The 13,487-nt window shown below is 46.1% G+C and overlaps 1 protein-coding gene across 2 annotated transcripts in view; it reads left to right on the forward strand.

Moving 5' to 3' along the window:
* The window catches only part of FRMD4A (FERM domain containing 4A), a 368,735-nt gene that overhangs the window by 282,405 nt on the left and 72,843 nt on the right, over positions 1-13,487 (forward strand). For both annotated transcript variants that reach the window (XM_018068125.2, XM_018068124.2), the window contains exon 6: positions 10,151-10,235. In XM_018068125.2, the coding sequence (XP_017923614.1) occupies positions 10,151-10,235 (85 nt within the window). The remainder of the gene's footprint in view (positions 1-10,150; positions 10,236-13,487) is intronic.

Below are 13,487 nucleotides of genomic sequence, written 5' to 3' on the forward strand. Positions count from 1 at the left end.
TTTTACCCTCAACACTCCTGCAGCAATGTTGATGGGCAGCATGCCCACAAAAGATGCCACAGATTTTAGCTTGCTGTAAAAGTACATTTAAAGGGAAGCCTGCCTTCTTAAGAAAAGGCTTCTTGGAAGAACCATGCTGAAAATAGGAAGTTTCGCAAGCTTTGCAGTGTGAAATTCTCCTCCCTTTTTTAAATCTCTGCAGCACTGTTGAAGCTTTGTCTTTTGACACACATTTCCTTGGGGTTTGACATTGTTGAACACTGATCTCCAGTGTCTTTACTCTCTTCCGTAATCAAAGACCAAAAATTTCACAGTACCGTGTCAAAGAAGGAGGATTTTAGAAGGATGTTTTTAGCATTACTTTGTAAGAAATTTCTTCTGCCCTTGTACATTTACACAGCTACTGAAGCCTCCCTGTCTTCAGGCTGTCATCCAGTGCTTCCCTAGAAGCTTTCCACTGAAAACAATGCAGGAAACAATCAGAACTCTTGGGCAGCTTGAACTGCCCCATGGCTATTGTGCAATATTATTTTATAAGACTGATAATATCTGTTTACATAGCTCTAAAGCCACACATGAAAGCAAGAGGGAGTGCCACGTGTCATACAGGGGAGGTGGGGTGTCTGGCAACTGGATGGGAGTGATATTAGTGCTCATCATAGAATTAGCTTCCCTGGATGCTTCCTATAGCCCTGGTCACTCAGTTGTTGGTGAAATTCATTCTCTGCCTTGGAGGGTTTACAATGCAGGTAAGCCAAGTCAGATGAGAGTCATCACTGAAGTCCAGGAGAAGCGAAGGATGGGGATAAAGGAAAGAGGGATTGCTTGGTTAGTTGATTTTACAGAGGTGTTTTGAGACCAGAAGAGAACAGAGAGCTGTGTGGTAAAGGGCAGGAACCGAAGTGTGGAGACCCACATCTCAAAGAGTTCAGAGGTAAACAGAGCTAGCAGGGCTTCAGATGAAGGTTGTTATACTTTTGGCAGGGAAGGAAGCATTTTGCTCAGACTCACACATACAGTAGGAAGGCAAAGTTAAACTTTGTGTAAAACTTTGAGGTGAGAGAGGACCAAAGCACAGACATGCTGTTCGTTCGTGGAAAGTACAGTCAGCCAGGCTTTGCAGTGAGTTCTCATCCTCAAACGATGGCCTTGTGAGATTAGCAATCCTTAGCAAGGGAACCGCCAGCATGGGTCTGATCTCATTATCTTCTGGGTGTTTGTCATGCTGTTAATTTATATGAACAAACTTAGCAAATAAAATTCACTCCGCTGGTGGATCTTTTCCCAGGAATGAATATATTTGTTCTCAGGGTAGCTCCACCAGCTAAATAGGGACAACTCACTGCAGAAGTCGTCACACTAAATCAGAATATCTCTCACATGGAAAGGCTTTTCTTTCAGAACGGCATGGAACAAAATGAGAAATAAATCCTCAATACTCAAATACACTGTGGGGCAGAGTTTGTATCTATGGCCCAGCAGTATTCCCACAAAGGAATGCCTGTGTTCAGCAACATCTGGCATGTGTTCATACATGCTGGCTAGGCTGAAGTCAGCATGGGAGCTGTGGGGGCTCAGGACTCTCAATATTGAGGCCAGAGATTTTGCCAGGTTACCACAGTTACTGGAGAACAAAGTGGCCCTAAATAAGAGACCGGCACTGAAACACAGAGTGCAAAGCTCGTGGGTGTCATTGCTCCCTTTAACCTGACAGAAAGGAGCTCTGTGTGCAACAGCAGTGGTCCAGGTCCAAGGCAGGTGGGACTGATGTCTGAGATGAGACTCACCACACACAGACCTGGCAGACAGCTTTGTGTCAGGGCTAATTAATGCAGCCTCACAGTGCAACCACAGGAAAGAAATAGGCACTTTTCAGGAACAACTCATCCAGCTTATCTGAGATGACTTCGGAATTCAACAAGTTTCAGGCTAAAATACCTGTCTCTTCTCTGACCTCAGACCCCTGCTCAGATGTAGGCATTTACATCTTTTCACCTGATGAATCCGTCTGTATATCAAGGGCCGTCTATAAATTTAAAATTATTATTTCAAACAGGTTGGCACAGTCAGGGTTGAGGAAGGATTTCCCATCTATAAGTTTTGCCTGACTGCCTAAATGGAATTGGACCAGATTTCACCTGTTAATGAGGCCTTATGCTATTTTAGTCTTTCAGCCCTCCTTTGTAGCCAGTCTTTAAACCTGTGTTCCATTAGAAAAGGACTAATGCTAAAAATGAAAGAAGCAGAAGACCATTTGGAAACAGTTGACCCTGGAAGGAAGAGAGACAATGGTTATTCATAGAGCTAGTCAGACCTTAGAACTTGTCACTGAAATGCATTGCTGCCTCTAACACAGGCAAGACACATGTGTGGGGTGCAGATTCACAGCATCCCGCTCTCAACTTCCCCAACTAACTCACCTGGCAGTCCCAACACACCATGGCTGTGGTGCCATTCACATCCACTCAGCTTTGCTTCTCTCCAAGAAATCAGATTAGAGGGTGGTGATGACAGCAGCCTGCCGTGGCAGGAGGAGCTGAATAGAACCACACGAGATTAACCAGAGCAATTTATTTATCTCGCAAGTGGTGGGCTGTGTTTCTCCATCCACACTTTTCCCCACCAGAGAAGGGTATGTGGTGCTCCAGTCCTTTTCTTCAGGAAGGGAATGAGGAATTGTGAGCTCCTGTCTCTCCCGACAAAGGAGGGAGAAGGAGCAGACAGCCCTCTTTCTGCCACATGATGTGAGATGAGTTTACAGGAACTGGGGGGAGACACATGAGGAGATTATCAAATACATCAAATTTACAGTCGGGAGAGAGGGAGATGAGTGGCAGAATTTGCTGTCACCCAAGGCTTTATTACACCTGTTAGCACCCAGGAGAAGTTGGCAGGGGAAAATCACATATACACAAATTGCTCTGCTCCTCTGCTCTTCCCTGGTCTGCTCCAGATCCCTCTGCACAAGGAACTGCAAGGAGAGTAGTGCTGGACCCCAATTTGCCTTGGAGTTTGATCATCCCAGGAGAGTTCAGGGAACTGCCCTGAGATTTTTCAGCACCTTGAGGTGCTCCATCTTTATTCTCATGGCTAACTGTCTCTTTCTGGAGCTCCTTCCCTCACCTGCTGTCAGTGCCAGTACTGAGCCAGAAATTCCCTGCACCAGGGAATTTATGCTACATATAAGAGGAGACAAAGAGCCATGTCCTGCTCACGTTAAAGCTCTACATGTCCATGCACTGCGCTGCAGTGCTGTAGAAAAAATAGCAAAACACGGAATATTAAACCCGCATAATCAACCCAGTCCAACCAAGCTGCTTTCAGGGGTTTCTGTGAGCTGCCCTGTCTATAAAGTCCATGCCATAATCCAGATCTCTCTGCACAGCATGTGTTTTGCTGGTTGGTGTGCACCAGCTGTGTGTACGCTAAGCAGGAAGATCCCAAAAGCCGGCAGCCCCGCACACCCCCTCCTCCCCGCCTGCCACAGTGTATAAATACAACCGCACAGACCTTGTTTGTGCTGGAAGACAAGGCTCCCCGCAGACAATTTATTGCAGCCTTCCCAGGGTGGCCCCCTGCTCTGTTCACCCGGGGGAAGGTGTAATAAATTGCCTGCGGGGAGGCTTTGCTCCTCAGAGTCTCTTTAGAGATATGAGAAACTTCTGTCCAGTCGGAAGATTTACTTGTGTGAAAACCGACCTTTGCTTGAGGAAGGGAACTAATGGTGCTCTGCTACTTAGCACACAGCTCTGAGCTAAGCCATCCATTACACACACATCTTAATAGCAGTCTGGCTCTTGAGTCCCATAACATCATTTCTGTTTTCTGCTTAACTAGGAATATATTTGTATAAGTGAGCTGTGTTGAGAGAAGGGGATAAGTTGTTTTTCCTTTCCATTCAGCTACCCCAGGTGGAAGAAAAAGCAGCATTCTGTTGTTTTGAGCCACATTTTAAACATGTTGATGCTGGCAGCATTGTCTTGTCTAATTTTGGGAAGCATTTAGACAGCATGATAGGTACCATGCAGAAATGATGGATGCTGTCAGTGTAGGATTTGTATCTAATTTGGATCAAGCAGTGATAGCTGTGTCAGTGCCTACACACAGCTATTCTGACTGGGTCAAAGTCAGGCAGACATTGTTTCCATTTCCAATGCAATTTCTGTGTTTGTACCTTACACCAGTGGGTGTGATATTCTATCATCAGGGGAACAACAGAAAGGGATCCCCCCATCGCCAGGGTATTGGACAGGGGGTAGAGTCAGTGAGTAAGTAAAGCTTATACCAAAGCAAATCGCAGCAAATCATACCTTTGTGTGCTGGTGACACCACATGGAATGGCTGGAGGGATTTCTATTCCTAAAATGGTCCAAAATCCTCCGATGAAAGATGGTCTCTAGATACTGAGAGATGGTGTTATGCCAGACAGTGCATACAGAAAGTCACCTCTAATAGACAAGATGTGACTCTTGGCAAGGACCAAAGAGCAGAAAAGGGCTGTACTGATGCTCAGGAGATTGAGGAGCAATGCCCCTGGTGACTGAGGGAGAGGAGGGGAGGAAGGCAGCGTGCTGTTGTGTTGCAGTCACTGCTCTCACCTCCTGCTTGGGACAGACATCCACATCACTCCAAGCCGGAGGAGCTGCAGCAGTTTTTGTGCAAAAATTAACACAACTTTTTGTACAAAAATGCACTTCTCTTGCAAGCCAAGCCAAACTCCATGGGACACTGCAGGGGTGGAGCAATTTGCAGAGTATATTGAGCTGGGTTGCTGCTTTTACAGTAGGTCTGGTTCCCCACATGGGGAGGGGGCAGTGGACTCATTCTGAAGTCGGTGCCTTTGCTTCATGCTGTAACCAAGCATCAGGAAGAAATGTACCTGCATTTACCACCTTGATTCCTTCCCTTCTCTGTGTTGATACCGGACCACCTGTAATTTGCAAAGACTCCCAGGACATACAGCCTGGAAGAGACAAAGAGAGTTGGTATCTATATATTCCAAAGTAGATCCCTAACTATTTTTTACATAAAGAAGATGAGGCATAGGAATGAGCAAATATCCCCAAACACATGGTTTTCCAGGAGTTCAATGGGCCAACATCTCAGAAACACTAAGAAAAAAGGATTGGCAGTGGGTAAAGGTGCAGACAGCTTCACAGTACAGTACAGCTGATGGGAAAGAGAAAGGAAACAGGCTCAGGTTAAACAATATTCATATCTTTTTATTTTGCTAGCAGCAATTCTCTGTATCTCTGGAATCACTTTCACCTCCAGTTTTGTGGCTTCCCTGCAATGAAGTCAAAGTTGACACAGACTTCTCTTGCTGTGTCCTGTCCCCTGCATACTGATCCCATGGGCTGGGCAAGGGGGGGCCTGAAACATGGCACAGGCACAGGGGACAGTACATGGCATCCAAACCAAAATGAATGCAAAAGAGGAGGTAAATGGAGCTTTTTAGCTGATTTTCATTCCTGACTGATTACTTAACAGGCCAACTACTTAGCATGAGCATTGTCTGCTTTAAGTGTCAGCACATAAAAGTGCACCCATGACTATTAGCAAACAGGGCTGGAACATAAAAGCTGCTGTGCAGCCTGTGCTGCTCAGAATACTCATTTAGCATGAGACACTGGACATAATGACATCTGCATTTAAGTCCATTATACCAATGCATGTGATTTTTCTTTTCCTGGTTAGCAAATGGCCTCATATTTTTCAAATTATCCTCTGAGGTTCTGAATGACATGGTGAAGGATAATGAACCAGACTCAAGGATGGATGAGGCAGAAAAGGGGTGTTCTCCTTTATCCATTGCTTTGTAATAATTAAATAAGGGGCAGTCCACTGACAGAGCCACCAAGCTCTGCTGACAGAGCATCCCAACCAGATTGGAGTCAGCCATCTGGGAAAGATGTGGATAGAAGTGTTTTGGACTAGCTGGTTCCCACTGGAGTCAAGCTTCACAAGAAGTAGGATGATATCACTGCCCCAGGACAGATATATACCTAAAGTAGGCAAAATATCCATTTGCTGTGGTCATGTTTTGAAATATCACTGTGTTGAAGATCACAGAGAAATATTTTTACTGTTTGGCAGGTTCTGCTTGGAAGTAAACACAGGGGCTTGTGCTCTCGAATGCTATGACAGTCTTATCTTCCCAGTCAGCAACTTGACTGCTCGGAGCCTGGTCCCTGCTGGGTGATAGATGGCCAAGTTCAGGCTGGTGGGATGTGTCCGGGGCTGTGTGTTAGAGTCGATGCTAAATAGTTTTTGTTTGAGAGTTTCTTTTGGTATGTGGAAATTGGAAGTGCTGCTCCTTTCTGCTCTCACTGTTCACACAAGCACCCCACCAGCTCAGGTGCTTGACAGTCCTGAGCTCTCCAATCCCCACCACAAGGATGAAGCACTAGTGTTCAAACACCTTCCCAACACTGCTGAATTTGCCCATCTTCACACACACTTATGAGACCAGCAGCAGCAGTCAGGGATTCTCCATCTCCTGAAGAACCAGTAATCAAACTGGTGAGCCCAGGACCCAGACAGGCATTTCTCTGAGCCACAAGTCAGAGGTGGGTGGGCCTGTGTGTTATGCAAGGGAGAAGTTACAGTAATACCAGTTTCCCATCACCCAAGGATCAAGAGTTTCCACAGACACCACTGTGAGTTTGTGCTTGGCTGGCTACAATGGGAATTACCATTCATCATGGCATGAGGGGGCTTAAACTGTCTCAGAGCACGTTTTCAGTTAACCAACGCTTAATAGAGAGCAATCTGATCAGTACAAGACACATCCTCGTAGCTAAAAAGCCTTAAATGTTTCAGATGCAGCAGCTTCTGAAGTCTTCCAACACCTTCTGCAGTACTCATTATTATTTCTCTGCTGTTGAGAGGGAGCAGCCAATGTAGGCACTTTGTGTTCATTATCCAGAGTAATATTCACTGGTCTATTTAATTAATGCTTAGAAAATGTACTTGATGAATTATAAGTTACTGGGGCAGGGGAGGGAGGGGGAATGCAGAAATAGATTAACGTTGGTTGATCTTTTAAACTTTCTCCAAAATTATTTCTTTGGTTTTTACACACAGCAAGTCTCATGGGGTGTCCCCCCTTCCTACACAGCTAATTTCTCACAGCCACAGTTGCTGACTATCAAGGAACCTCTTGTAGGAGCTGCTGAAGGGAAAGCTGTTTGCTGGGGTGTACTGCAAGAGATGTAGGTAGTGGAGCAGAGGTGTTGGGCACATTATACTGCCTCTTTCTCTATCCAGCCCATCCATTATATCCTGGATACATCAGCTTCACACCACATGGAGGAATGATTCTCTCAGGGGAGTCCTCAACAGAAATCTGAGAGTGCCCCTCGAAACTGATGATCTTGAAATATGCACAAGAAAGGGCTCATAAGCTTAACAGGCAAAACAGACAGAAGGGGGCAGAGAAGGGAGCGGTATTTTCTAAACACAGCACACAACAGCTCAAGCAGCTAAATTATTTTCATAAGGTCACGAAGGAAACCTGTGTCTGAGTTGGGAATTTAACCCAGATTTTTGTGCTTGGTTCATTGCCTTAGCAGCTGGATGCTTCTGCCTGCCTCCTCTGTCACTGACACTGGTCATTGTAAAGCGTGATTTCCCTCACCACATTTGGAAAAGGTGGTAAGAGGAGGAGATCTGACAGAGATTCACCATCAATGAGGGGAAAGAAAGAGTCTTTCCCTCCCCTTTCTGTCGTTACAGCACCAACTGTGAATTCAAGTGAGTCTACTCCAGTTCGGGTTTTCTGAGCTTGCCACACAGAAAATCCCATAAGAGTTCCCTTTGCAAATCTGTTTTCTTTTAAGTAGCACCACTTTCCTGGTGCACATGTTTTGCATTTGCCTGGGTGCATGTGTGAGAGCCAGTAGCTCCCCAGCTCACTCTCCACCCTGGAGATCGCTTGTGAATTGGGTTTTCTTTGTGAGGGTGAAGTATCATGTGCAGGCTCTGTGCTCCGAGAGGCTCAGTTTTGTACAGAAAATGATCTGTGTAGGTGTCCATGTGGAAAGCCTTGGGAATGCTCCTTGCAGCCTTAAGAAATGCAATATTGCCCTCTAGTGATGGTGAGGATGGTCTCGTCTGAGCTGGTGAAATAAAAAGCGTTTTGGCTAACCTTCAATGAGATTCAAAATGGAATAAATGTTCCTGTTTTCTTCTGACCTTGGAATTAAAGATCCTACCGTCATAACTCAGAGAGCACTGGTAGTGGTGATAAGCAGGGAAGGTTGTTCAAGAATCACAAAATGTGTAAAATTAGCATTATTCTCCATGAATTCAGCAGATGGAAAGCCAGCTGCACTCACAGAGCAGATCTAGTAAGAAGGTTCCTTTTTTAATGCAAAATTTTTTGCATTTCTAAAGCCAAGTATATTTTTATTTGGAAAAAAAAAGGAGAGAGAGAGGTAGTTTCAAGTACAGGAGATGAAACACTGTGGAAACCAGAAAAAATAAGAAAAAGTCTAATCTTTGTGTTTCATCATCACTGTATTCAGATGTTGTGAGTTTTGGGGGTTGGAGGTTTGGGGGGCTTTTTTTTTTGGTTAGTTAGTTGTGGGTTTTGTTTGGTTTTTTGATTCAAGTTTTATTTTTATTTCTTGTTTGAACCCTTCTGGAGGGGGAGAAGGAGGGATAATAGAGGAGCCCTTCAGCAGATGAACAAAATGTTTCTCTCACTAGTAAGCAAGGAGCTGGTTCTGTCAGGAAATAGAGTGTTTTGAATACCCTTCAGAAGACACTCAGGAGCATTACAAAGCCTTGACCTTTGCCCCTAAGAAGGTTGTGTTTAAGGCCCTTGCTTCTGCAAATAGCTCAATGTGGACAATCCCTCCAGTGCTTATGTGAAGCCCCAGGAGCGTCCACAGGTCTCTCGGCTCCTCTCCCAGACAGCAGGGTCAGGGAGTGAGGTTTCTCTGTAACTGGACCCCACATGTCAGCCCAGATTCCTCAGGAATTTGGTTATTTTAAAGTCCCTGATGCAGACATCATTTCCCTGGCACCTTCCTCATTCTAATTGCCTCTGACAAGGCACGATAGTACTGGAATTTATGTATGGAACATCGCTGTCACTGCACTGCAACTTAAAGATCACTGCAAAGCAGCATGGGCAGACAGAGCTATTTATTTTTCCTCTCTTAAAACACTAAGTGAATGCAAAATTCACTTCAATCATTCACTGAACCTATCCAGCTTTCTCTGTTACTACAGGAACACACCGCATACCTGTACATAACGATCAGTCATCGCATTGACAGTATCCTGAACTTTTTCCCCCCAGAAGTTCACAAGGCAGAATTGGAGCCAATTCAAGCCAGTGACAAAACTCTCATGCACAGAGTTCACTGCCAAAGGATGAGACCTTCCAAGCAGGCAGGACATGGAGTACTGAATAAATGCATACATATCATGGGCTTTCAACATAATTGTAAATATTTTGGGCGATCAGCCAACACAAGAGAGTGGATTTTTCTGACTCAGAGGGTTTGGGCTTTCTTCTGAGGTCTGAGTAGTCATCTCAGCTCCAAAAAAAAATAGATTATTATGATTCCCTTTCATCCCCAGCATCACCACTCATAGTACTGGTGAATTGTGAAAAGTTAGTAACTACTGCTAGTTGCTCACTCAGTGACCATAGCTACATAATGTAAAGAAGCCTTTATAAAATTTGCCTTATGCAGAGCTGAAGGCGACAGGAGGGGAACCCAGAAGTGCATTTCTGTCAGTGAATATTTTTACAAGAAGCAGGTTAATAGCACAGAAATGGTTACGATAGGTGGAGTGAAGAAGAAATGCCAAAATGTGATGGCGAACAAAGGGGAACCTTACAGGTAAACAAAATAAAGGATTATTTTGAGCCTAAAAACAAAACAAAGGGTTATTTAGAAACTAAGTCATTCACTTGATGATCCAGTTCCTTTGGTATGGCTGGGGTGGTGGTGACTGATCATGCCCTGGAGCCTGCACAAGCCTCCTTCACTACCCCAAAGCAAAGAAAAAAGGTTCATTTTTAGTACACTCATCATGACTGTGTTGACCATATTTTTCAATGTAATAAGTGCATTTCCATGTTTTGTCTTAGTTTTCCCTCATTCTTAACCCCTCTTGCTTTCCCCTTCAGGTTCTACATTGAAAGCATCTCCTATCTGAAGGACAATGCCACCATCGAGCTGTTTTTCTTGAACGCCAAGTCCTGCATCTACAAGGTAAGGACTCAGGGAGCTCTGTGTGGCATCGGCCACATTTTCTGTCTGCATTTTCTGTCTTGAAATTCACACCTGGACTTTCAGATACAACCTCCTCCTCCTCTTCCTCCTCACAGCCTCCCTCACTCCTCTGCCTCCAGCCGCCCCAGCACTTGGCAGCAGCTTCCCTGTCAGAGGGAGGTTCAAAGGAAAAACACCCCTGAAAGCACCTCTTGTGGCAGGCAGGAGTGAATTTGCACTGCTAAAATTATAAACTGGCTTGTATTTAGAAAGAAAGGTCTGGCTTTGTGTTAAAAACCCGCTCTGGGGTGAGCGGATGTCATGAGGGTTTCCCGCCCGGAGGGGGCGGCAGTGCGGCGTGGGCGCCATATTCTGGGGCCGGGAGGGTGTGTGTGAGGGGGAAGAGCTTGTGAGAGGGAAGGGTGGAATATCCTGACTTGGAAGGAGCCCATTAGGAGTCCAGCTCCTGGCTCTGTCCATGCCAACCGTGAAAATCGCACCATGTGCCTGAGAACATTGTCCAAATGCATCTTGAAATCTGCCAGGCTTGACGCCATGACCACTTCCTTGCAGAGCCTGTTCCAGTGCCCAAGCACCCTCTGGGTGAAGAACCTCTTCCTAATGTCCCACTAAACCTCCCCAGACACAGCTTCATGCCATTCCCTCGGGTCCTGACTCTGGTCACCAGAGTAAAGAGATCTGTGACTGTCCCTCCACTGTCCCTCGTGAGGAAGCTGCAGACCACCATGAGGTCTCCCCTCAGTCTTCTCCAGACTGAACAAGCCAAGTGACCTGAAGTTTGTGGGGCAGCAGGAGTCTGTGGGTGTATGTGTGAGTGGACTAAGGGTACTTGTGGGTATGCACTGAAGATCACCTTTTACAGGAACAAGCCATGCACTGAGAAATATTTTTTTCCATCAGGAAAAAATCTACCCTCCCTGGTAAGCCACTGAAACACCAGCCTACTGTCCCTGGCACTGTAGCTCAGAGCACCCCTGGCAAGGCACTCTGTGCGCCAGAGATAAGGGCATCCTGGCACAGCCTCCACTCAGAGTAGTGCCCTCAGCAGAGCAGTGAAGCTGATCCCCCAGATACCACAAGCCAAACATATACATGAAAGGACTGGGTACAGAGAATTAACCAGCCCCAGACCACGCTGAGGTGGAGATTGGCACTGTGCAGACTTAGCCGGGTGGGCTGGACGTCTGGGACTGAGAGAGGTTTTTCAGCAGCTGGGATTCCCTGGGAGGATCCCTTCTACCTCCCTGTGTGCTGGCAGAGGCCATTCCCGATGACTCACCTCCATCTGCCAGGGAGGAAGCAGTAGGAAAAGACAACTGTAGTCAGGGAGCAATTTTACTCACATCCCACAACTCAGCACATTTGTGACCTGTTAAGCCAAATAGCTTACACCGAACCCAGAGCCTTGCTTGACATCTACATGTCCTAAAATGTAGGGGCTAACTTTGCATCTTCTAAAATGCAGAGCAGAAGCCAGCAAATGCCTTTTTTCCAGTGCTCAGGAACCAGGCAGGGTCGCTGAGCTGAGCTGTGCAGCGCTTTGCTCTCCGGCAAGGCTGCAATTAGATGTGCTTAGTCAGCCCTCCTCAGCAACAAGCTCAGTGAGCATCACATTTTGGTTCCTGGGGAAAGTTCCTTTTTGAAGTCTTGCCAGGAAAAGCTTACACCGTTGTTCTTTTTTTTGGAGAAAGCTTAATAATGAGAGGAGAGGAAGAGAAATAAAGAAAAAAAGTGCCTACAGACCTAGGTTGGTCTATTTCAGTCTGACCTCTCCTGAAACCATTACTTTGCACATTCAAGCTGACTGTCATCTCTTCCCGAAAATAGCCCTGCTGAATTCCCAGTCTCCCATGAGGATCCTTCCCAATTTGACTTCCAGCCACAGTAAGCCATGCTGTGCTATTAAAAAAGGCGCTGAATTTGAAAGTTGGGTGCAAAATGTCTGCTAAGACTCAGGGCAAGCACCCACCCAGCACGCCTGCAGGACTCCTGTAGCTGTAAAAAGGGGAATTCAGTGTTTAAGCACAGCCAGAGCTTCTTGTTCCTGCAGCTAGCAGGTGGTGTTGCATGCTCCCAAACCTTGAAAGCTTCCTTGTTTCACCAAAAGTTTCCTTGTTGGACTTCCCATGAATACCTCCACCTCTGGTTCTGCTGCAGCCCAGAAAGACCATGAAATAAGTGTAGTTCCTAATGCTGTGCTAGAACCTCAGACCTTTCCCTGTTAATTCTCCAGACAGACGTCCTCAACCATCCCCATACACAGAGATGCTCAAGCTGGGAAAGAATAAAACTGAGGCCTGTTTAGTTTGGGGCTGCTGGTCACTGGGTTGCCAGCTGGCTCTGTGCTAGGGCTGTACTCCTCTGGTTGTGCCCACCACTCCCCCTCCATCGCCCTGTTGTGTAATGAGACATTCATGAACTCACACACCCGAATCCTCGCACAGGACCAGCAAGATACTGTTGCCCAGAAAGGCCAAACCACGTTTGTACTACCAAATAAGACAGGGCTTGGCATCAGACGCTGTCCCTTGATCAGTCAGGCTGTTTAATTACTAGCACGTTCTGGTGTGGGTTTTGGCGTGTGCCAGCAAGCTCCGTCCCAGGCGTTGCTTCGGCACTGTTCAAGGTTGTGCACCTGTTCCCAATAGGCTACACAATGGTGGAAACCCCATCTGGGACTGGGGGAGGGAGGAATAGTGTTTAGTCCTCTTGCACCCACCGCTTCCCTTGGCACAAGGTTCATCCTTGGTGCAGGTGCCTGTGTGAGTCAGGCAGTTCAGCTGAAAGGGGAAAGGTGTGTTTATCGCCCGCAGCAGAGCTGCTCTTCGCTCCCCAAGGAGTTGTTATGAAAGAGGCGAAGAAATCACTTATTTTAAAAAGCTGGCGCTTGTGAAAGCCAAGGACACCTGGATCTTACCCTGTGTTTTGTTCCCTTTACTTTTGATTTTACCAGAGACAAGCCAATGCAGCAATTGTGGCTTGTAGATGAGGTGTGGTCGTGACTTGGCTGAAGCGTGGATCACAGCAGTGATCTATATTTAGATCACTCATTTCTTGCCAGATGAAGTAAAACATTAAAAACAGCAGCTTAAATAAATACAACAGAAAAATCACCACAAGAGTGAGCTGAGCAGTGATCCAGTTTACCAGTCCATGTACGTAGGAGACAATGTAGGAGTTCTAGTTGCAGAATAGAGATCTAAACAGTATCTCAGTAAAAGCCCATTAGCT

The sequence above is a fragment of the Manacus vitellinus genome, unplaced genomic scaffold (genome assembly GCF_001715985.3).
Source record: "Manacus vitellinus isolate BGI_N305 unplaced genomic scaffold, ASM171598v3 scaffold_13_pilon, whole genome shotgun sequence".
Classification (NCBI taxonomy): domain Eukaryota; kingdom Metazoa; phylum Chordata; class Aves; order Passeriformes; family Pipridae; genus Manacus; species Manacus vitellinus.